This window comes from Microtus oregoni, unplaced genomic scaffold (assembly GCF_018167655.1).
Source record: "Microtus oregoni isolate MIOR12 unplaced genomic scaffold, Mior012 000023F_ref0000262, whole genome shotgun sequence".
Lineage (NCBI taxonomy): Eukaryota > Metazoa > Chordata > Mammalia > Rodentia > Cricetidae > Microtus > Microtus oregoni.
Window position 1 is genome coordinate 36,363,279 of NW_024543082.1, and position 25,395 is coordinate 36,388,673.

At 49.8% G+C, this 25,395-nt stretch overlaps 1 protein-coding gene across 1 annotated transcript; it reads right to left on the reverse strand.

Moving 5' to 3' along the window:
- Positions 1-2,209: 2,209 nt before the first annotated feature.
- On the reverse strand, positions 2,210-24,842 carry Ifnar1 (interferon alpha and beta receptor subunit 1). Its single transcript, XM_041673049.1, has 11 exons — positions 24,673-24,842; positions 19,835-19,955; positions 14,870-15,048; positions 13,058-13,212; positions 12,826-12,967; positions 12,006-12,120; positions 9,512-9,711; positions 9,093-9,232; positions 6,448-6,595; positions 5,686-5,825; positions 2,210-3,972 (listed from the first exon to the last, which is right to left on the reverse strand). Exons 1-11 carry the CDS (start codon positions 24,743-24,745, stop codon positions 3,745-3,747), a joined length of 1,641 nt encoding a protein of 546 aa, XP_041528983.1. The 5' UTR covers positions 24,746-24,842; the 3' UTR covers positions 2,210-3,744.
- Between the last annotated feature and the right edge of the window lie 553 nt (positions 24,843-25,395).

The following is a 25,395-nucleotide window of genomic DNA, read 5'->3' on the forward strand; positions in this document are numbered from 1 at the left end:
TATCCCAGCACTCAGGAGGCAGAGGCAGGTGGATCTCTGAGTTTGAGGACAGCCTGCTCTACAGAGTGAGGTCCAAGACCACCAGGCCTACAAAGAAACCCTGCCTCCAAACAAACAAACAAACAAAACAAACAAGCAAGCAAATAAACGGGCCTACAAAGAAACCCTGCCTCAAAACAAACAAACAAACAAGCAAGCAAGCAAGCAAGCAAGCAAATAAACAGGCCTACAAAGAAACCCTGTCCACAAACAAACAAACACACAAGAAAAAAACCGTCATACACCAGAGGATAAACAACCCTTTTCTTATATAGCAGCCAGTTGGGCCCACACAGATGACTTGTCTCCCTCTAGTGGCGAATGCCGTCAATGCATGGACTTTCCATGACCACGTATTTACACTCGCTGCCAAAAGTCAGCATTGAAGTCTCCCACAGTAGCCGTGAAAAGATGGGGAGAAGAAACGGATCTTTATTTCCGGGCCCACCTTGGAAGAAGACGTCCTGTGCAATGCTATGGACGCTCTTTCCAGGAAGCACGCTACACAAAACTGCAGCTGACTTCGACATGCGAACGTGGAGCAGTTCTTGGGAAGATGGCGCAGAGGATGCTGGACCTGCATACCAAAACCAGCGCTGTCTCTGTGTACGTCAATCCTCGAATACGAACAAGCACGATGAGACTGGGGATGGCGTACAGTAACAACAACAACGTCTTCACTTTCTGTCAGGAGCACACAATTGCTCTCTCCCCTCTTCTTCCATGATGGAGCCAGAAAACTTAGGGTGTGTGTGTGTGTGTGTTCACGGTAAGTAACGTCTAACTGCTAGCAGCCACGGGGCAGTGTTTTCAGTTCCCCTCCTCTTCCCAATTTGCCCCTCCCCACCAAAGCCAGGGTATCAACCCTGCCAAAGTCCTTCTTCATTTCCATCATTATCTCCTTGCAGAATTTCCTTCGCAGACGCAGGCTGAGGGGGCGGGGCGGGGACTTGTAGGGCTCTCGCAGATGGAGAAGATACTGTTCTCCTGTTAATATAACCAGTCCATCACCCCCACACACATGTATTTATGCTGCCCTCAGGACTGGTAACTGTGTGATCATCCTAAGCCCGGGAAAAGCTGTAAGAAAAGCGGAAAGTGGTCTGGGAGCCGGCTCACTGGGCGAGGGCTTGGTCGGCATGAGCACTGGGCGCACACCACGAACACCTAACAGAAAAGCCAGGCTTTGCTGTTTACCTCAACCCTAGCACTGGGGCAGACAGGCGGATCTCCAGAGCTCACTGCTCAACCACCCCAGGCGGAATCCTGAGCTTCCTCTCCACTCCACAGGGAGATCCTATCTCAAGTCACACTCAGACCTCCACACTTGTGACACCTGCGTGTTCACACTCATGCACAAGTGTGTACTCACCTGCAGCACAGACACAGAGGAGAGGGGAGGGCTGGGATATCTCTGTGTAGTCCTGGCTGTCCTGGGACTCACTCTGTAGACCAGGCTGGCCTGGAATTCAAGAGATCCACCTGCCTCTCGAGTGCTTGTGCACCACCACTGCCCAGCGTGAGTTTTGGATGTAATGAATTGAAACATTCCCTACTGGAGAGATGAGAGAAGCTTCCAAAATTTAGGAAGCGAAGAACTCTTCCAAGGCTCAGGAAGTCATGGGATCAGAGAGCCCTTGCTGAGGGGATGAAAGCAGGGAACTGTCGCTCAGGAAGAGGGGACCCCCAGCAGAGCTGCCTGCGAGTCCGACAGGGGGCGCTGAGATACAGCTTTCCAGTCCTCACCTGAGCTGCAGGGCACTGGTTCTCCACCTTCCTAACGCTGGGACCCCTTAATACAGTTCCTCATGTGTGGTGACCCCAACCGTAACATTATTTCACTGCAGTTTCATAACTATAATTTTGCTGTTATGAATCATAGTTAAACATCTGATACCCAGGGTAACCCATATTAGACCCCTATGAAAGCGCTGACTGAAAAGGGGTGGGGTTGCGAGCAACAGGCTGAGAACCGCGGACTTGGGTGGCACCCTCTCTTTGCTCTGTTGTTGGTGCCTGATCTTGGGCGGTGACGTTTCTTCATGTTCACCTAGGAAGAGTCAGGCCACAGCCAGTGATCTGAGCACTTGGGAGCTGAGGCAGGAGCACTGTCAATCAAAGCCTGGAGGCAATAGGGTCTGTCACTATCATTAAGTAACAGGACATTTAGGAATAAAGATGATAAATTTATTATTTCCTCCACTGTGAGGAAGGAAACTGACAAACACGAGTTGTGTTCACCCTCCAAGCAGAAGGGATCTCAGGATATGTGAGACGGAGGGACAGGTGACACCGACACTGGCAAAGGTGAGCAGTCTGGATCCGGGAAGCCAGAGGGCAACAGTGCTACACAGCTCACCTCGTGACGCCACGTGCAGGGCTGCTGCCCACCGGACACCGTCCGCAGTGTCCTGCTGCTGGGAATGTCTTTGGAGGGCTCTGTCTCAGCACCCCTGGCACACAGAAGCCAACTTCAAAGTAGCACCTGCCAAAACTCCGAGTGTTGGCTCCAGTGTTTGTTCTGTGAAACCATGGCAGTGGCAGACACTCAGGCAGATAAACAAAAGGACAAGACGTCTGTGCCGAGTACCCACACTATGATGGGGTTGGGTCACAGTGGGGAACTTGGTCCCTGCGTGAAGCTTTTGCACGAGAGGGGAGACAGACACCGAAGGAACCAAGCAGGCCAGGTACACGAGGCTACACTGGGGGTGGGAGGCTTCGGTAACACATGCCCCCAGGGCCCAGGAGAAATACAAGGTTGTCTGAAGTATCATAGCCTGCTGGGCTCTGTACTTTATACACATGTACGTACATGTATCTACCCCTGTCTGTAAATACTCATACATTCGTAGGCTCTGGGAAAGGAACACAACAGGGACCGTTAGATGACCTGCCTACAATAGACACTCATGAGCAGCAATGTAAAGTTAGTTACAGGCACCTGCAGACGGCGGTACACAATCAACTCTTCCTTCGCCTTAGTATTTGACACTGTTTCTTTAGCTACACGGATTCTGAGACAGGGTCCCTGAATACTGCTGGACGGGAGAGGTCGGCCTGGTTTACAGAGGAACAAAGAAAAGCTACATACAGACGCCGGCATGGGCTGTCAATGGTGCTCCAGCTTACTCCTTCCGGAATGATTTCACTTCCGTCTGCTGCCGGCATCTTCTGCTCCTACAAGCGCTAGACTGCCTATCCACTATTTAACGCCAACTCCTCGGCTTGGAGAGTTACCCTCTGAGTTCTAGTCAGACGCCACTGCTGTGGCAAGTCAGGGGTTAGGAAGTGCCAGTGCAGACAATAGCACCTTTGAGACACCTTAGGGGCTACGGCAGTAGTAAAAAGCCGAATGTTCTGGATTTCTTCTAGAAAATGAACAGTGGGAGAACACCAGATGGCATACGCAGCAACGGGCCACCGCTGTGGCACAAGACAGCACCCCGGGACTTCAGCCGGCAGCAGAAATGGGCGGCCACCTTCAGTGAGGCCTGTCTCCTCACAGACGAAGGTCCATCACTCCAGACCCTGCCCCTCCACATCAGCGGCGGAGAGCTGCCGCATCTGCACGCCTGGGCTCTGAAGATGCTCCTCCTTTCCCAAGGAGCAGCCGCCCTCTCTCAAGTCCCAGGAGGACAAAGGTGTGTTCCTTGGCCTTCCCACATGGAACTCTGAAAGAGCCCACTGCGGGCAGACTCAGTCCTATGGCCTGAGCCCTTGGCTGCTCTCACTCCCGGTACCTTCCTCTTCGTTAGAGTAGTTCCCCGAGTCCTGGCTGGTCTGGAAACTGTACTTTCTGTGATCTTCCTCAGGCGCATGGTTTTCTTCTGCTACAGTAACCAGGTTTGCGCTCTCGATGATGAAGCACCTCTCGGTGTGCTCCTCAGGAGTCAAAAGCAGAAGGATTTTCGAAGGCGGCTCAGAGAAAAGCTAAGGATGAAGAAGGAAGGGAACACAGGTTGTTTAAAACAAAGACTGATGTTCTAGCTCTAATGTCTTTGCTTTCCTATGCCCGACGTTAGCAGACCTACCTTTTGGCATGTGCATTCCAACAGATTAGCTAAACCCAGTCATGCGTGTACGGCATATTTTGGGCAAGTCTGAGAACGCTTGGACAGACACTGTCTGTCAAAGGCTGGGGCAGGGGCGGGCACTGGATTTTGAGGGAGCAGCATCCAGCTCGCTGGTACTCGAAAGCACAAGGGAGACGTGAACATCTTCCTGGTGGTCTGGCTGGTAAGGAGCCACTGGCAGAGCACCAAGGGGGATTGAAAAGGCCAACATGCAGGAGGCTGGGTGCCAAGCTCTGAGGGCATCGTTACAACTCAGGCACCGGGGAATCCTGGTACAGACTTGCAAGGGTCCCTGGAGCTCTTTATCCAAAGCCTGACCTCTCAAGGCCAGCTTGCCCTGCCTTGAGCGAATGGCTCATCCTCTGGGTCCCAGGGTGTAGGACGAACCCTTCCTCACTCAGTGCTGTGACTGCAGGTGCTAACCTCACAGGAGTCCTGAGCCACTCAGTGGTTTCAGGTTTACCCTGACCTCACCCAGGGGACCAGGTGAAGACAGATGGATAACAGGGTAACAGTGTTTCTCATACGATGTGGAAAACCACACAGAGAGGAAGTGGAAAGACAAACCCAGGGACAAGTCATTATTCCGACTGTAACATACGTTTCTCTAGCAAACGGTCAGATGCCACTGACCGCTGACTATGGGAATAAGGTAGCCTTGCACATGCTCGCGCATCTCCAGTGTCCATCCCCTGGCATGAGGTGGCTGTGCTGGGAACAGGAAGTCAGAAATCTCACTCCTGGAGAGAACGTCCTGTGCCGACTCCAGGAAGACTGCGAGGGTATCAGGGCTTCTCTGGTGATTTCCTGGGGATGCTGTTAGTGCCAACCTGATGGTTCTGTTATTATCCGCTGTCCACTTTCACTTTTGTTGCTACACACTTACATGTACTCATTTGGAACCAGAATGCAGCAAGTACTCAGTAAGCCATTGTTTCTAAACATTTTCCTTTCCTTCCTTCCTCCCTCCCTTCCTTCTTTCCTTTCCTTTTCCTTCCTCCCTTCCTTCCTCCCTTCCTTTCCCCTTCCTCCCTCCCTTCTTTCCTCCCTTCCTTTCCTTTCCCCTTCCTCCCTCCCTTCCTTCTTTCCTTTCCTTTCCTTTCCCCTTCCTCCCTCCCTCCCTTCCTTCTTTCCTTTCCTTTCCCTTCCCCTCCCCTCCCCTCCCCTCCTCTTCCCTTCCTTCCGACAGGGTTTCACTGTATGGCCCTGCCTGACCCTGAATTCAGAGATCCACCTGCCTCCTAAGAGCTGAGGTGAAAGCTGACGACAGCTTGCTTTGTGCTGGGGTCTCTCTGTAGCTCTAGCTGGCCTGGAGCTTTGAAAACCTCCTGTCTTGTATTTGCAGATAGAATCGGACTACTCAGCTCACGCTGGCCTCAAACTCATTGCAATCCTCCTGTCTTAGCTTCCTGAGTTTTACAGGCATGCACTATCATACCAGGCTTCCAACATCACCAGAATTCTGAAGAAAAAAAAAGCACATCAGCCCAGAATACTTTCTGGACAGATTATCTGCTGAATCCAATGCTTGCTTCCTAATTCCTGGCTGGTGACGAGAAGAGACACTTACCTCATGGATACTTGGGGGAGGCTTGGGTGATGAAAAGACACGGCTGAGGTCTTTCAGGATGCTCTTCCCAGCATAAAAGACCAGGGCACAAAAAAACAGAATGCCAAGTCCAGTCACGGCCCAGATTACAGGAGAATTCCCTGAAACACACGAGGACGTGCGTGTAAGCACATAAGACAGTCAGAGGAGAGGAACGAGTGCCCTGAGAACCTTTGGGAGCACTCAACACACCGCTGTGGGCAGTGGCAGTCACACTTGACGGCCGCCCTGAGAAACAACCCTGCGATCAACAGGAGAACCATACGAACAGAGCAGTCTCGTCCGCTGGGTCCCCCGCACCTGTACAGTCACAGCGTTTGGTGGCTAAGCCAGTCGCCTCCAGGAACTAAAATACAAAGGAGAATGAGGCCCGAACACATGAAAACCTCCACGAGAACGTCCATTCTCACAGGTTATTAAAGACCAGAAAACGGGAGCACTCCCAGTGAGTGATCTGGCTGTCTGACAGCGAGCAGGGACTGAAGGCGGTTATCACCGTGTGAGCACCGTGTGAGCAAGGACTGAGTGAAACAGAGTGACAGGAAACACGAACTGGGAGACAGAGTGTCCCTGGCCCCGGAGGACTCACTGGGCTCACTTTCCATTCCTGTGGCTGAGGAAGGACATTCTCTACCACTGGAAGCAAAGATGGAATTCTCCACCAATCCCAATGCAGCACTTTATCAACCCGAGCTCCATTGAAAACATGTAGAAGATGCTCACCTGCCCTTGTTTTCTCACACACCCTGTTACTGAAGTTGCTGCTCTTGTGCTCCGAGGCAAAGGGGTACACTCTCGCTTCCACGCAGTACACAGTCAGCGGCGGCAGGTTCATGATGGTGAACTCCGGGCTACTCTGCACCACTTTTTTCTATAAGAATAATAAAATTCGTGATGAAACTCAGTCGCTTCATAAAATCTGACAGGGAATATGCATTTTCTGTATTTCTTTTCTCTTCATGACTGGTCTCTTCCAAACACCTAGCCGGTATGTAGCAAAGCAATATAAATGCTTTAAGTTACCCATTATAACCAAATCAGAGTTAAAAATCTGTCACCAAAAAAAGCATATGATGCCTCCCTCAGGCAATTTCATCCTAACTGCCACTGCCGCATACCGGTGGGGACAGTTAAGAGTAAGGGCTCCAGCGGCCGCTGTTCCCAGTAAATCACCAGGCAAGCTGCACTGCTGGTGAAGTCCTGTCACTGGGACCTTATTTCCCGATCCTTGAGGGAGAACCTGTCATTGCTGTTTGCACTGGTCAGCCAATGCTACAACCGTGCTGGGTAACAAAGCCATTTCAACACCAAGCCACAAACTGGCTGGGGTAGTTCCCTCTAAGGCCTGGTCCACCAGTCTCATCCTCTGTGTCCCAGAGCCCGTGCAGCACACACCACGCCATCAGGCACGCCTGGGCTTCTGTTCTGCGCATGTGCACTCAGCCTTCAGCATCAGTGAGCAGAGCTCACCAGTATCTGACGCGCAAACTAACTGCAAATACTGTTTTTGGAAAAAAGACGGGGCAGGTCATATAAGACCTCAGCACAAGTCGGACAACGAGCGGCTGCTTGGGTCAGCACGGCCACTAAGGCGGCCCGAGTCTGTGCCAGGTGCTTCAGTTGCCGCCTCATTTCAGACCTGACAAACGCTTGCTGACATCGAGTTGCTAGGGCTGCCAGTGCTTCGGAGAAGAAGAGACCTACATAAAAGTTCAGTATAATGTCTGCTGGACTGGCGACGCTGAAGCTAATTCTCGGAGTTAAATGACACTACAGTTAGCGCAGGCAGACAGCTGGAGGGGAAGCAGACCGAGCTTTGGGATTTGTTTACATTCCAACCAAACATGAAGAGACAACATTCACTGTCTCAGCTGTCCCAGACTGTTATGCTTGATTCTTTGACTGGAATTCCACCGGGGCTCAGGGCATGGGCTGGGCGGGCTCTGCCGAATGACTGGCTCAGAGCAGCACTGAAGTCCATCCCGTTACTCCTCCGTAAGAAGGGTGTTAGCTGGTGCTCTCACACAACTTAAGCTGACCTCTGGAGGCTTTCTCTCCTGAGGTCCACAAAGCTCTCTGTCTCCACTGAGCTGCCAGCTGAGGACATGTGACAACATCTGGAGATATTTGGTTGACATACCTCTGAGGGAGTGCTATGGACACCCAGTAGAAACTGTGATGTTCCGTATCCACTGAAGTAAGGGCGGCTTTACCACAAGGAATTCCCAGGCACAAATGTCATTCTTATAAAGGAACCTTAGTTTAGGACAGTGCTGGGAATCATGGTAAAATGGTTCTAATGCCATAGCAATAGACTCAAGTTATATTTCAAGAGCAAAGTAGAGGGCTGGCAAGAGGGCCCAGTGGGTCAAAGGGTTTCCTGAGAAGCCTGATCACCAGTTTAACCTCTGGGAGGTATTAGGTGGAATCACTTCCACAATCTGTCCTAGAAGTTCACATGTGCCCTTGGATACACACATAATAAACAGGCAATTGTAAACACGTGCATGCACACACACACATGCATACTGTGGGATAGAATATTTGTTTAATTAGGTCGAGATGTGCTGTGCTTGTTTCTGCAGCATTTGCTGAACTAGGTAGAGGTGTGTGGCTCTCTCACCTTGCCTGCCCAGGGCACCTGACTGAGCTAATAAAAGGAACAATGGCCAATAGCAAGGCAGAGGAGGGATAGGCAGGGCTGGCGGGCAGAAAGAAAAGGGGGGCCAGGCAGCCTAGGGTCAGCTGTCCAGACACAGAGGAAGCAGGATGGACAGTACACAGACGAGAGAAACGAGCCTTGGGGCAGCACACAGATGAAATGAAATGGGTTAAGTTAAAAAAAAAAAAGTTAGCTAGAAACAAGCCGAAGCTAAGGCTGGGCATGCATAGTTCATAATAAGTCTCCTGTCATTATTTAGGGGCTGGTGGTCCAAGAAAGCCTGCTACACACACACACACACACACACGCATGCACTCACACACATGGTCACTAACACACACACATGCACTCACACACATGCTCACACACACGCGCACACACGTACTAACACACATGCTCATGCACACATGTACTTACACACACACTCACATACATGCACACACACACATACACACACGCACACATGCAATCACACAAATAAAGCAGGACCCAGATGCAGGCAGCCCATAACTGTCCTGCAGAAACATGGAAAGGCTAATACCGACTCTACCGCACACAGCTGCAGTCATAAATGTCTACAAGACCCCCCATGCACACATCTTAAAGCCACGACATACGTCTCAGTCTCTCTCCCTCCCTGCTCGGTTTCTTTCCCAAGCCACAGTTATGAGGTTTAAGTCACAAAGTTTACTGTGTAGGCTTTTACCTTAGTGTTTGAAGAGATTTCCCAAAAAATTATTTCGTAATTTAGTCCGTGACACTTGTTGGAACTGTCCTGACAGCTCACATTGACAAGCAGAGATTTCCCAGTGGGAGTGATGGCAACGGTTGGAGGACGAATGGCAGCTGGGAAGACGTACAGAAAAACGAAGAATTAGACACCTTAGAACAATTCTTACAAACTTAAACTAAATGAGGAAATTACAGTCTCAAGTGAAAAAACTGAGGTAAGGCATGCACAAACCACACCGGTAACCTCAGCTCTCAGGAGCTCAGGCAGGAGAACTGCCATGAGTTTGAAGCCAGCCTGGGCTACACTGAGTCCCAGGCCGGCCTGGGCTACACTGAGTCCCAGGCCGGCCTGGGCTATAGTGTCAGATGTCGTCTCAGAAAAACATGGCTTACTGTATTCTTGGGAATCAATAAGTTTCTCTTCAGACCAGAAAGATGTGTTGTTTCCATCTGAGGCTTGTACCCGGAGGAAGAACGTATTCGTGTGGGTGGTGTTTTGAGGAAAGACACAGCGTGGAGTCTGGACATTTGCACAGGCAGGCACTGGTCTCCATTGACCTGAACATCCTTCAGGAACACTTTTTAAATAGCGCCTTTGAAAGAACAGAACAGAAGGTAAAAGTCAATCATGAACTCAGTAAACACGTACTAAGGATTTACAATACGTCAGACACTGTAGTCAGCGCTATGGTCCCAGGGACAGCTTCCCCATTTAGGAAACTCATGGGACAATGGAGGAGACACTGGTCCTAACAAAGGAGAGCCGAGGATGCTCCAGAGTGTGCAAGCTGTTCCTCTGTGTGTGTGTGCATGTGAGTGCGTATGTGGAGGTACACGTGCGTGGGGGGAGCAGCGTGAGTTTATGTAGGCCTTAAACTGACGCAGGGTGTCTTGGTTGCTCTCCCCTTTCCTGAGGCAGGGTATTTCACCCAGCTTGCAACGTGCTGATCTGGAAGGTCCAGCTAGCCAGCTTGCCCCAGAACCCTGTCTGACTCCCAGGGGCTGCCACACCTGAACCTCAACTCCGGCTTGTGCTTATATGGTAAACGCTTTCTCGGCTAAGTCATCGCTTCCAAGTACATGTCTTTTAAACAAATCATTATTAAAAGGCTGATATAAAATTCAGAAATAAAAACTTACTAAAAATATTCAAAGCATCCCTTGTCTTTTGTGAACTTGGTACAGGCTATAGTCATCCGCAAGAAGGGAATCTCAACTGAGCAGAGGCCTCCAGGATACACAGGCTGTAAGTAGGCAAGCCTGTAGGGCATCTTATTAGTTACTGATACGGGGTGGGGGGGCAGCCCCAGCCCACTGTGGGTATGGACACCCCTGGCTGGTGGTCATAGGTTTGATAGGAAAGCCCCGAGGAGCAAGCCAGTAAGCAGCACCCCTCCATGGCCTTGGCATCAGCTCCTGCCTCCAGGCTCCTGCCCTGACTTCCCTCATGTTAGACTATGATATGGAAGAGAGCTACGTAAACCCTTTCCTTCTCCAACTGCTTTTGCTCACAGTGATGCATCACAATAGTAACCACAAGTAAGAGAGCCCAGTCATCTTTTCTTGAAGCTACTTCTGACTCTCACATGCTAAACCACACTACTTCACCATGCATGTGCATGCGTGTCTTCCCAGGTCCACATTCAAAGACTTCAAGCTGGTAGCTTCAAAGTGGACATGATGGAAACATTTCTGCCACAAAGTCCTGCCAACACTACAAATAGGGACTTTCCCTTCTGGACAACACCCCAGCAAAAGTGCCATAACTTTTCCATGGCGTCCCTTACAGAGCGCATCCCATCAAGGGGGAGTCCCTCCCTGAGGCTGGAGAAGAAAATCTACTGGCCAAGACACTAGAGCTCGAAGCATCTCAACTGAAGGCCAGGACTGCAAACCTCCTAGGTGCCTTCCTTAGGCATTCTGCCACCTGAGCACAGGGCCCCACATAGAATCCAGTCACATATAGCCAAACAGACCCCAGGCCACCTCCCCTCACAGACCAAAATTGCCAATGGCCCAAAGATTTCTGAGATAGGCGGCCAGTGCCAAGTCTTTTTGTTTTCTTAAGTCACTTCTCCTTGTCCAAATGTCTGTTCTGCTCTTCTCGGACACCCTCAAGGCTTCTGCCCCCTCACCCCCAATACCATACACTTCCTACAATCCCTCCAGTGTGGGCAAGAGCTGAAAAGATGGTGGCTGCTTCGCTTTTCTGTCAGGCTACATTGTTTGGCAGGAGGAGGGCTTCTGAAGATTTAGCTTAAGGGTCCATCCACCATTCCGAGTTAAAGGAACGGCACATCTCCTTTGTGGACATGACCTTTGAGATGAACCCTTAACCCAGGTGTAGAGGTCACAGTCCCCTCCTAATGTCCTCTGAGATGAGGCCTTGAGTTCTACAGCTTCAAGACAGGGCTTCTGCCCACAACCGCAGGAGCAAGGCGGGTTTCAGATGAAGTCACCCTCCTTGGCGACATTACTTCTCTTTCCTTTGTGTGTGAGCTGGCGAGTGCGTACACGTGGATGAGTATGGTGTGTGCATCTGTATATGGGCTGGGATGTGTACGGGGCCAGGCCCAGCCACCGGGTGTCCTGTCACTTTGTGTGTGAGCCGGCGAGTGTGCACACGTGGATGAGTATGGTGTGTGCATCTGTATATGGGCTGGGATGTGTACGGGGCCAGGCCCGGCCACTGGGTGTCTTGTTCTATCACAAGCCACCATGCCCCCTTGAGACCTACAATAAGGGAGCCTATAATAAGACTAGCGGCTTCCCAGAGCACCTCACCCACTCTCAGTCAGTCATTCTGTGTGCGGTCAGCGGCACACAGAGGCAGCGTGAATGGACATCGAAGCACACTGGGTAAAGAACAGGTAGGAAAGGGACTTACGGGAGCCACTCTGCTCTGAAGCTCACGTCTGGAGATGCATAGTCCCAGCTGAGAACATAGCGCTCACCCTGGGCATCCACTTCTAGGTTTTCTGGCACAGGCAATCGATTTGCCTCTAGAAGTCAAAGAATCCATTAAACATACATTTCTTTATAACACTTTTTTTTTAAAAAAAAAAAATTATGTTCTGCCTGAATGTAAGTATGTACACCAGAAGAGGGCACCAAATCTCACTATAGATGGCTGTGAGCCACCATGTGGTTGCTGGGAATTGAACTCAGGACCTCTGGAAGAGCAGCCAGGGCTCTTAACCTCTGAGCCATCTCTCCAGCCTTTAAACTAGTGCGACAGAACCGTATTTATCCTGTCTGATTTTAAGAGACAAAACATCCTAAATTTCCAGTTAAAACCACGAACAAGCCCAGTTCCCACCCCTGACCTAATTTCTGGTAAGCTTGGCAGTGCCAGCACTGTGGGCATTTCATCTGTAGAGGCTTTGGATACCAACTATTCTGCTAGCAACTGCATGAGGGATTGCAGGCAAGTAAAGAAGCATTTATGATACTATAAAATTTTAACTTTTAAGTAGAATTTATTATTATTGAGACAAAAATTACTAAGTAAATGACTTGATTCTGTAAGTGCTATTACCCTCCCTTCCTTCTGTGTGTGTGTGCTGGACAAGTGTTCAATCACACGCCCCCACCAATGCTCTGTTTTAATAATTATTAAACCTTCATTCAACTCCATCATGTAAGACGTGCAAATTCCATGCTGTCTGTAGTGGGTTACTGACCTAAGGTCAAGAGTTCACGCTTACTTGTGGTGTTTATACACTGCACTTCACTGAAGTTGCTCTGCTTCCTGAGGTACAGATGTATGGCTTCAACTTTTAAACAGTAAGTAGTCTCTGGTGACAGTTTTAAAATCTTTTCTATGCAATACTTAGTTGTAACATTTTGCTACAAAAAAGATAAAAAATAAAGAGTCAAATTTTAGAATTCACTCAGCGCCTTCTCTCTCACATGGAATCGGGGTCAAGAGACACTTACGGTCACACCTGAAGACTTCTGCCAGAACACTATCTGGTACATGAAGTTGTAAGTTTCGGTTGCCCACATCTTCCCACCTTCTCCCGGTTGAGAGATGTGGACTGATATAGCTTTGTCTTCAGCTTCCAAACGTACTCCCGGGGGGCCAATGTGAGCTGTTGACAGCAGAGAACAATTACAGAACTTCAGAGACCCCTCTAAAATGTTCATGACAAGCATCTGCCTGGAGGTAAGAAAGAGGACAGCCCTCATGGGTCTGACGCTTTGGGAGGACATGGCAAGAACAACCCTAAACCAAGGTCTGCACGCAGGCGCTGCAGACAAACACGTGAAGAACAGGAAGGGCACACATAGGAAAGCCAGCCGCTCCGAAACCTCCGAGCAGAAGCCGGAACAAAGCACCGAGCTGTGCAGATGGCAGAACGGCAGCCCAGGACCGGGGACCACATGTGAACTCTCTAAGACGGGACACTGAGGGCACAGAGTGCGTGAGAGGACTCAGGAGGAGTCAGACATCTGGTTGGAAGCTGTGCAGAAGGAAGTGGTAACAATTTAAGAAGACACTGGGGGTTGAGGATGGCCAAGAGCCAAATCCCATTCAGGTTCTGGTATCATCAGCCTGGCCAAGGGATAGGAAGCAGGGAGGTCAGAAAGAAGTCAAGAGAAGACAACAAAGGCCTCAGTAAAAAGGCAAAAAGGGACGTTTCAGACATCCTCACGTGACATTTGTGAGGCATAAAATGTAGAAAAGGATCAAAATGAGTCTAGGGTCAAGCAAATTACCAGCCGATGTCATTCCCTGAGATGGCGAGGGCTGCAGGAAGGGCTGTGCGTGAGACTGAGAGCTGTGCTCGACCATTTTCACCGTGAGACGGCTTTGCCATCTCGGCAGACACTGGATGGAGAAGGGGACACCAGTCTAATGCTCAGAGGGAGCCTGGGGCAGGGAATGGAATGCTGGGAGTCAACAGCAGGTCCAATGACTAAGGCCGGCTACAGCCCAAGCTTGACATCTCCTAGAGAGACAACAGGACACCAGGAGACTCAGGAGCGAGCAGTTCCGGGGGAGCTGGGAGAGAGCTTTGAGGGACTGGAGCCCTGTGCACGCTGTGCTCAGACGCACCCAGCCTGAGGACCGGGAGTGCACCCGGGAGAAGAGGCGGCCACTGCCATCTGCAGAGGTGACAACATGTGAGAAGCAAGGAAGTGAACAGACAGTGATGAGAAGGAAATGGGAGGAAATGACAGTGGACACAGGCCAGGCCTTAAGATGGGGACAGGGCAGTGCATCTTGAATTCTGGTCTCTAGATCTCTTTGCGCTGCCGTAGAAATCACGGAAGCTGTTGAAGATTTGTTTACACTGGCTATGGACTCTGACACTCAGCATATTGCCCATGAAAGTAGACAAAATTACAAAATGCGGATTCACAAAGATAAAATTATCAGACACATTGTTACAAAAGTAATTTCCAAAACCAAGAACTTAAAGGCGTGATTTTAAAAAACCTACATTAAAAACATCTCATTACCCTGTGAACTAACCAGCACAGACCCACATCCGCAGCCAGTAGGTTCTCGCCGTGTGTCTACCCTCCTTTCAAAATTCTCTTATACAGACAATCAAAATATCAAAATGAATGAGGCAATAAAGTCTCTGGATTACTAGGGAGCAGTGACTTTAGGAATACTAAAAGGCTCCTGGTGACCACACCCAGAGAGCCACTAACACCAGCGGGAAGGAGCGGCACCAGGCCGAGGACTTCTCTGGTGACACTTATTAGGGAACGAGGCGGCCAGCGATGCCTTCTCACCTCTCTGAAATGGAATGAACTGCTCGACCTCATTCCACGAAGAAGTGTGCTTTCCTTTCTCAGCTCTCACACGAAACTTCATGTAGGTGAAAATATTTGCATCCCGTAAGGAGAATTCGCATTCAGTCCCCATAATGTGTTGACACTCGGGCATCTTTAACCAGTTCTCCATCTCGTCTCTTTTAATTGAGAAAAAAGACTGAATGAGCTCACGTCCACACAGAAGCTGCAGAGACGTGTCCTATGCACCGTCGTAGTTCGCTTAACTTACTTCCCATGCTGAGCGTCACCGTGTGCCGAGCATGTGAGCAGAAGGGAAGGGTCAGAAACAATACCAACAAATTAACAACAGCTGTAGAAAAAGGCCACGGGCAAAGTGCGCCCAGGAGGTGCCCAAGGACAAGCACACTAAGAAGCTTGTCATTTGGAACAGCAGAGGCTGCTGCCGTCAGGGACAGGGACGTTTCTAAAGCAGATGCCTTCAAAGGTCATGTGCTTTCCAGCTTCCCACGCTGGGTTACTATGTGAGCTGAGCCATAGAGCTAGGTGGTCGGATCTACTTGGGAAGCCTGGACACAGGCCTCTTGGTGCTGCCCTAGGACCTCCACCAAAGTCCACCAAAGAGGTGGCTTCATTAACGACAGAAGAAAAACATCTGGGAAAAATAAAATGGAAATTATTCTTAAAACAATATTTCCTTTGGGATAATGTCCTGCTAACACTTACCTGGTTACCCTTTGACACCTTTCTGATACATATGAGCTACGGCACTACGTGGAATAAGTCAGATATTTAACTTTTGTTATTGCTGGGTTTTGAGACAGGTTTCTCTATGTAGCCTTGGTTGTCCTGGAACTCACTCTGTAGACCAGGCTGGCCTCAAACCTGGAGATCTCTCTGCCTCTGCCTCTGGAATGCCACCATCACCTGCCACCATCACCTGGCCACCATCACCTGGCCATTTGGTCAATTTTTAACAAGGCTTTCACGTCAGTTCTCTGAGTGCTTACATCAGCATTTCAAGAAACCAGAAACAAAAGATCCATGAGACAGAGCAGATGTGGCCGGCCTAGGACAGCGGTGTGACTTCTGGACCTGTGTCTCTGGACTTCAACTTCCTTATGGAAGCTTGGTAATTGGTCTGATAATCGATGTGGGATTCCCTTCCATATGCTATGGCTATGTTTTATTACTACTGGTTAATAAAGAAGCTGTTTTGGCCAATGGCTTGGTAGAATAAAGCCAGGAGGAAAATCCAAACAGAGATATATAGAGAGAGTAGGCAGAGGCAAACAGATGCCAGGCAGTCCCCAAGGAAACAAGACATGTAGAAAATGAAGTAATGCCATGGCCACGTGGCAATACACAGACTAATAGAAATGGGTTAATTTAAGATGCAAGAGCTAGCTAGAATACGCCTGAGCCACTGGCCAAGCAGTGTTGTAATTAATATCGTTTCTGTGTGATTATTTGGGTCTGGGTGGCTGGGAAAAGAAGTGTGGTCCTCCCTTTACAGATGATGACTGCCTTCTGACCCTCGGCAAACAGACTGCCTATCCTAGGATAGACTCAGTACTGTGTGGCATGTTTTCCTTGGCCCTATCTCAAACCAATCACTCTGTTTCCTGGGGTCTTTAATTCTTCAAAGACTTCTTCTAGAATTATGTGCACATGTGTCTATGTGTGGGCATGTGCACGTTATTGTGGGGAACAGCTAAAGCTGGGGTTCTAGGTGTTGTGAGCTGTCTCACCTGTGCTGAGCACCTGAGTTGGGTTCTCTGCAAGGCCAGAGAGCTGCCAAGCCCTCTCTAGAGCCCCAGTCTCCTTACTTCTATTACCACACCAGAAGCAAAGCCTTGGTATGTCAATGTAAACAAATGGATTCCAGCAGAAATGTCCAATCAGACAATTTTAGGCGACTTGTATTAATAGTCTTAAAATGGGGCATGGCTGGGGATGGTGATCCATGTTTAGAATCCTAGCACTGGGAAGGCTGAGACAGGGGGATTGAACCTTTGATGCTAGCCTGGGCTACACAGTTAAGTTTGAAATCATTCTAGGCTATATAGTAAGACTCCACAAATAAACATCTAAACAAACAAACAAAAATAAGAAAAATTAAATAATAAAAAATGTGGTGAGGGGTGTTGCTCAGTGGTCAGTGCTGGCCTAGCGCGTGCAACACCCTGAGCTTAGCGTGACTGACAACGACTGACTGCGTGAATATGAAACTCGCCCCACTGTCCTCTTAACCCAGCACGATTCGTTATCTGTGTCCTTCCGTGTTCCTGCAGATAGAGCTCATCTGTCAGTGGATGGCTACTGCATTCAAGGGAGCTCCTCACAGTGGGAGCGAGTTTCATATTTTCTTAAAAAACACTTTATCATACTCACAACTACAGCAGAATACAATTTGAAACATGGCTATCTAACTGACCCAAGACTCATTCCTAAATTCAGTCTCCTGACCAAGGAGGCATTCAGGAAGTACGTGTTAAATAGTGACTATCACACATGATGTAGATCACAGTCTTTCCGATTGGTTTCCTTAGAGACAGTGTCTCCCTCGGTATTCCAGGGTGGCTCGGAACACACAGCATAGCCCAGGATCGCCTGTCATTGCTATCCTCCAGCCTCTGCCCCCTGAGTGCTGGGATCCTAGGCGTGAGCCACTCTGCCTGCAGACAGGTCATTTGAGACATAGTGACAGTGATGTTTAGGCAGTGTGTGTTCTAGATGCAGAGACTGAAGGGCTCACTCGTTCTGTCTATCATCAGTGCTGCCTGTCCACATGGTGAGGAACACACAGTAGACACGGAGTAGGCCAGGTCTGCTCACACCCCAGCTCACCACTCCCATCACCCTCTGGGCACTTCAGGCTTTGCTTACATAAATTATTTTTATTTTATTTAAAACATTTTTTTTATTTAAGTATGTAGGTATGTACGTGAGAATACAGGACCCACAGACATCGCCTGAGCTGGAGTTACAGACGGCTGTGAGTGGCCTGACCTGGCGACGGGTCCCCAGGAGTGCCCCGAACTGCTGAGGCATCTCCCTAGCACCACAGAGTACTTAATACAAAACCACTCACTCTGTGCTCAGACAGACTTTAGAGCTAAACTCCTCCTCCTCCCCGGAGTACCTGGACAGCTCCTTTAGAACCACGCTTCCTTTCACTCTCAGAACAGCCCTGACTCGGATGATAAATCACTACCACAGCTGTCACAGCTGTCACCTCCATTAACACCACAGGGACAACGCAGACACTGACAGCAGTGGAGGGCAGACTCAGGCTGCACAACTCCGCCCCACTGCTGTTAGTGTGTAGGTCTCTGCAAGGGGACTGCTTGCAAGGCCAGCAGCGCTACAGGGTGAGGATGATGCACCTGCCAGGACAGAGGGCACAGATGACCGTGAACTGGGTCTGGGATAATAGTGCTTGCGTGAGACTCTGGCCGTCTGCTCTTTCTTATGGGTAACTTTAAAGGCGTCTGGCAAGATCCCCACTACACCTAAGCCAGCTGCTGGGTGAAGAACCCAACCTAAGGCAAAGAACAAATGGTATCAAAACTCAAAACGGAATGTACGGGAACCCGCTAGAGAGACAACCTGCCTGTGCACACAGACACAGTTAGGAATCTCTGGGTCACTGTCTTAGTAACACGTGGAAGGAAACACAGTGCAGTGGTGGGGGAAGCACTGGGGTCCTGACACCTTCCTTCACTGCTGACTCCATCCTACACAGGGATAAAGGGGTGCAGTCGGGGACCCCACACTGAGCAGGAGATGGAGGGCAGCACCTCCTGAGCTGGGCCCCCCTTAGGCCTGCCTTAGAGGTCCTCTGTTGATCGCCCTGGCAAATGGGAGGCAGAAAGTCAGTGCTGAGAAAGAGGCACTGACGAAAGCATTCAGTCTATGGAAATGCAGGGTCTGAAACACTCATGCATATGAACTGTATTTAATCTAGGGCTGGAGAGGCGGCTCAGTGGGTAGCAGCACTCACTGCTCTTGCAGAGGGCCTGTTAGGTCCCCAGCACCCACATGGTTCACAACCTTCCCTAACTACAGTTCCTGGGAGTCCCGTGCTCTCTTCTGGCCTCCACAGGCACCAGGCATGCACACGGTACACACACACACACACACACACACACACACACACACACACACAGAGGCAGAATAGTCATGCACATAAATTAGCCTAATTTTTAAAAAGTGAAACCTTTGTGTATGACGGTAATGAAAGGAAAACTGACTCCAGAAGGCTGTGAAAGGCTGTTCCAGGACCCAGCATGCCTTCCGGGGTCTCTGCACATGTCAAGACAGTTCAGACACCATAACACATTTAGTGAATGAATATGTGACATCCATGCAGAGAAGGGATGGGAGAGGATGTGTACTACTCTCAACCACAGACCTCAAGAAACGTCTTCTTTATTTTGTTTGTTTGTTTGTGCGTGCGTGCGCATGTGTCTGTGCAAACACACCACGGCACATGAGTGGGGGTCAGAGGACAACTTGCAGGAACTGGTTCTTTCCTTCCACGCAGGTCCTGGAAATCCACTTAGTCTCTCAAGCTTGGCAGCATGCACTTCTGCCCGCTGAGCCATCTCACCAGCCCTTCAGCTCAGCTCGGCCTCCACTGAGATAGTCACAAATGTGATGGGAAGTAGAACTCTATGATGAAAATGAATGCTTCCCACATTAAAAAGAAATCATGGATCCAGGCAGTGGTGGTGCACACCTTTAATCCCAGCACTTGGGAGGCAGAGGCAGGTGGATCTCTGTGAGTTCGAGGCCAGCCAGGTCTACAGAGAGTTCCAAGACAGTCTCCAAAGCTACAGAGAAACCCAGTCTCAAAAAAAAAAAAAAAAAAAACCCTAAAAAAAACCCCAACAAAACAACAACAACAAAACAATTACAATAATGCCCCGTATCATTCCAGCAAGCCAGTTAGTCACTTACGTTTGATATTCTGCTGAGAAAGTCACATTGTTCACTGACTCTTCATTGCGGCTCCACTTTAGGGTAAAGCTGTCATCTATAATATAGACGTCTATATCCCCAGGAGGTTCCAGATCTTCACCTAGAAAGCCAACAAACAACAAAATGATTATTTATATAAAAATATTCTATAAATTGTTATTATTCACATCAATAACACGACTGATTGCATTCATTTCATTTTTTTTAGCTGTGATGTCTAAGAGCCACCACCACATCAGCATGTACACTAACCCTCTGGGTGCAATAGGGGCACACACACACTGGCGGTCACCAATGGCTCACCACACCAGCATGTATACTAACCCTCTGGGTGCAATAGGCACACACACACTGGCGGTCACCAATGGCTCACCACACCAGCATGTACACTAACCCTCTGGGTGCAATAGGCACACACACACTGGCGGTCACCAATGGCTCACCACACCAGCATGTACACTAACCCTCTGGGTGCAATAGGCACACACACACTGGCGGTCACCAATGGCTCACCACACCAGCATGTACACTAACCCTCTGGGTGCAATAGGCACACACACACTGGCGGTCACCAATGGCTCACCACACCAGCATGTACACTAACCCTCTGGGTGCAATAGGCACACACACACTGGCGGTCACCAATGGCTCACCACACCAGCATGTACACTAACCCTCTGGGTGCAATAGGCACACACACACTGGCGGTCACCAATGGCTCACCACACCAGCATGTACACTAACCCTCTGGGTGCAATAGGCACACACACACTGGTGGTCACCAATGGCTCACCACACCAGCATGTACACTAACCCTCTGGGTGCAATAGGCACACACACACTGGCGGTCACCAATGGCTCACCACACCAGCATGTACACTAACCCTCTGGGTGCAATAGGGGCACACACACACTGGCAGTCACCAATGGCTTCACCAACTGAACTTCAGATCTGCTTAACAAGACAGAAACCCTTCCTGGCACTGGAAACTTCGTCAGCTGCTCAGGCCCAGTGAAGTCATGGATCTTGGCAGAGAACCTACAAATGTCATAAACCATCATAATCCCTAACTCTGTTTTAAATGTTTGTCCTTACACCCCCAGGGAAGTGTAGTTCTCTGTGCAACAGAGGGAGAGCATAACAGAAAAATACAACTGGTCAAAATGCAAAGTCGTGGAGTCCCAAGTTGTACTTAAGGCTCAGGGACTGCTGGGGAAGAGGGAGCGTTATGAGCCAGGGAAACAGGGAATTGACTGTGTCTCCTAGAAATGCCAGAGGCTACATCCATGACGGCTCCCCAACATGACTGCCTAACATGACCTAGCCGAGCATCAGACATGCTAATGTGGAAGGGAAAAGCTCAGGAGGCCTCTGTCCTAGAGAAACAAAACGAAGAAGTACGGGCAACCGGGAATGCAGTGAGCACGTCAATCATTGGATGTCCAGTATCAAATGGTCAGCCTGAAAACACATACGCAGGAAACATTATACAGATTAAGAAGGGTGTTAATTACACATTTAGGAATACATACGAACACACACACACAGTTACAGGAAAAGAGACCGTGAATTTGAAAGAGTGAGGAAATGGGAGTGCTGGTACATGAGAGAGTATGGACTCCAGTTCCTAGGCTGTAATTTTTAATCTTTTCATATCTGGTTCCACTGTTATTTCCTATTTTGAAAATGTCTGCCGCAAGGCTATCATGTCCTATCCTGACACGCTTCTAACCCAGAAGTTTACAGATTATAGTTAGATTACATGAGGAGATACTGGAGAAAACATTTTCTGATTCTTTTTTCTTTTTACCTGTCGGGGGGAGGTATCTATCAAGTCTCTCCACTCTCAGTATTAACTTTCTCAGTGTTGGGGATTAAAGTCGTGGTCTGGCATATGCTAGGAACTACATTTCCAGGACCCCATCAGAGCCTTTGAACTTCATCCCTAACCTGCATCTATCCTGCTATCCTTATCTTCTTAACTTGGGCCCCATCCCATTTGTTGGAATTTACAGATTCTGTGCAGGAAGGGCAGTAACTGGGCATATGAGATTAACAAAGGATCCAATAGCATTTGTAGCAGTTATAATATTCTGTTCATAATATTTGTTTTCATATTTATATGTAGGAGTACTTTGTCTGCATGTACACCATGTCCTTGTCTGGTCAGAAAAGGCATCAGATCTACCTAGACCTGGAGTTACAGGTGTTTGAATGCCGCCACATGGGTGCTGGACTGAACTTGGGTCCTCTGAAAGAACAGCCAATATTCTAAACTGCTGAGTCATCTCTCTAGACCCCAGTTCATAATATTTTAATCGAAATGAATGTAAGCCCGAGAGGAAGTGGAGATCTGATGAGGTATAGCCAGGGAGGATGCATCTTCCTAGTGCTAACTGAAAGAGCCCAACGGTAGAGGTATTTTGGTACTTGGGTGACCAACTCCTAAGTGAATGGGTGGTGTAGGAACTCAGTAGAGTCACTGAACCAGGCAGATATAAGAGGAACAGCTGAGGTTTCAGGAGTACCGTGACCTTGAGGAATCCTCGAGGAAAACATCGCAGCCATCCCATGACTTTGGTCACAAGATACATCAGGCACACCTGAGGTCCTTGCATTATTGTGTATTGCAAACAATATATAAGAAAGGACTAGAGTCCTGGGGGCATGCGATGCTCTCCTTTACTAGGATACAAAGCATGATTTAATTTAATTAATTTTGTTTTTTTGACATTTGGTCTAAGGACCAACATTAATCCCAGCACTCTAGAGGCAGAGGTAGGTTGATCTCTATGAGTTCCAGTTCTGCCAAGGCCATACAGTGAGACCCATCTCAAAACAACCCAGCTCTGGCTTGGCGCGGTAGCACATGCCAGTAATCCCAGTCCTCAAGCAGCAGAGGCAAGAGCGTTCAAGTTCAAAGCCAGCCAGGCTACATAGTGAGAGCCTGTCTTAATAAACCCAAACATGAGGGTGCAGGGAAACAGCTCAGCTGACAAACGTGCTGGCCGTGCAAGCATGAGTGTAGTGTTATTTGTGATCTATCAAATAAAGCTTGCTTGAAGATCAGAGCGAGCCACTCATGAGCCACAGAGGCAAGGCACTGGGGGCACACAGTTTTAATTCCAGCACTCAGGAGGCAGAGGCAGACAGATCTCTGAGAGTTCAAGGCCATCCTGGACTACACAAGATAAGTCCAAAAGAGAATCAGAGCCAGGCTGTGGTGGCTCACACCCTTCATCCCAGTACTTGGGAGATACACGCACGCCTCTGATGCCAGCTCTAGGGAGGTGGAGACATACAGGGATATGGCTGGGCATAGAGGGGGATATACGGCGGGAGGAGACAGGAGTTCATAGCATTTAGTCTAAGGACTTGTAGAGATGGGATACCCATTTCCTTCTGAGCATTGTAGAGGTAAGACCTAGTGGCTGGCTGCTCAGCTTCTCTGATCTTTCAGCTTTCACCCCCTAATATCTGACTCTCGGTTTTTATTATAAAGACCAACCAGAATTTGCGCTACACACAAGGAACTGAGTTCGCCTCCAGCTGGGCGTGGCAGCATGCGCCAGTCATCCCAGGGCCCAGCAGATGACAGCAGGAGGGTGCCTGGTGCTTGATGAGTGACCAATATATTATCCAGCTCCACGTTCAGAGACCCTGTCCAGAAAAGGTGGATAGCACCAGAGCACAGCACCTGACAGTGACCTCTGACCTCCCGTTTCAGGAGCACACAGCAGCACACTGTGCACACACGCACACATCAAAACAACAGCCCAGCGTAGTTAAGCCACAAGCCTCCCAGGAATAGACTCACAAAGTATGATTTTCGATTCAGTCAGTAACTGGTCCACACTGTTAGGTGAGCTAGTTAATGTCTCAGTGCCTCAGTTTCCTCATCTGTGGAATGGCAGCGCTGAAAGTTTAGTTTACCCCTTTAAAAGACTTAGTGGCGAGTCCAGTAAATGCCCCTGTAAATTATGCTTTAGTCCAGTTTGAGGTCAGTTCTTCTGAGACACACACATTCTCACCATTATCCTCTCACCTCAACCCCCGCCTCAGTCTCTCCAGTGCTGGGACAACTGGCTAAAATTAATTTTTTAATGTACACCCTCCTCAATGTCCATTTTACATGAAAATAGGGAGGGGTTCCCTTTTATACTGAAGTAAACACGATCGTGAAGCTTTCCAAGACCAAGGGCTTCAAAACATCACCTGGGGCTGCATCGGGCCACTTGCACGAATTTCCAGGACTGGGTGCTATCTGCAGGGTGAGACTTGGGGTGTCCCATATCTCCCAGGTGTACCGATTTCTAAGAGGAATCGGGACTTACTAGCAGCCTCACAAAACCCCAGGAGTCCTGGCTAGCAGGCCGGGCTGTCTTCCTCGAGGTGCTTAGGCCACTATGAAAAGATCGCTCTTATCTACCCCCCCCCCTCTCCCCACAGAGAAGTCACCGCTCTCCTGATGCAACAAACTAGCCCGGCGGTTTCCTGGCTTGCTTGTTATTGTTTTGGTAGCCTGCTGCAACCTCGGCTGGCCCGTAAGGAGACTCTCATCTCACTCAACGCTGCGGCCGGGACAAACCGCTCTAGGCTGGGAGAGCGAGTTTCTGCGGCTGTCTGGTCTCCCACCGCCATCCGGCCCGAGGTTTGGGCCCAGGACAGCGTCCCCAGGCTGATCAGGGGCGCAGGAGCCGCTTCCGTCGGGAGGGTGACTGGATCAGCGCCACCCACGCCCAGCTAGCGGCCAAGGCCAGCCGGCCAGGGCTCTCCCTCCCTGCCGCCCAGCCCTCGCCCAGGCCCCTCGGCTCACCTGCGGCTGCAGGCAGCACCCAAGGCGCCCCGGCCACCAGCACCAGGGCCGCCGAGCCTAGGAGAGCGAGCATGGTGTCGGGAAGACAGACCAGTGGCTCGCATCCCCCCCGGCCTCCTCCAGCGGCGCTGTGGAGTCGGAGAGGATCCCAGAGCAGCGTGGCCCCCTCCGCGAAGCCCCACCCCTTCCGCGACGTCCCGCCCCTTTCTATAAACCCCGCCCCTCCGCAACACCCCGCCTTCTCTGGGAGCAAGCCGCTTGGAAAGTCCCGGGCTGTCTAGCCTTAAACTCGTGACTTCTGATCGTAGACGCCCTGTCACGCCCCACTCCCACTTTCGTAAAGACCGACTATGATAATTATCTCAGGGGGAAACGCGAGGTGCAGCCAGTACGCCTGCTCAGATCCTCCCGATAACACCCCACCCCCTCCACTCCCCACCCCTAGCTTCTCAGCTTCCTGTTTTTGTCCTGGGGTGGAGCTGGTGTGGAGGCTGTAGGGTGTTTTCTCATCCGGGGACGGTGCACGGGCATGCTTGCAGCCTGGTGTGGGCATCCCCTAACGCCCGGGAGTGTTGTTCCTTTGCGGAACTACAGCTCCCAGAGTTCCTCTGGACCACGGACACATTTCCCAGAAGCCTTTGCATTCCTCGTTAACAAGCGAGGGTGCTACGACCCCGACCCCTTTTTCCTTCTCTTTCCCTGCCTGTGTACCTGCCGTTGTTA

What these genes read in the sequence shown, in the direction of transcription:
- Ifnar1 (XM_041673049.1), bottom strand. Translation starts at nt 24,745, where the DNA reads ATGCTCGCTCTCCTAGGCTCGGCGGCCCTGGTGCTGGTGGCCGGGGCG. An exon ending in TTCAGAGCAGAGTGGCTCCC is followed by an intron (nt 9,712 to 12,005) that starts GTAAGTCCCTTT and finishes GTTCTTTCAAAG; the next exon opens with GCGCTATTTAAAAAGTGTTC. An exon ending in AAATCTCTTCAAACACTAAG is followed by an intron (nt 6,596 to 9,092) that starts GTAAAAGCCTAC and finishes TTATTCTTATAG; the next exon opens with AAAAAAGTGGTGCAGAGTAG.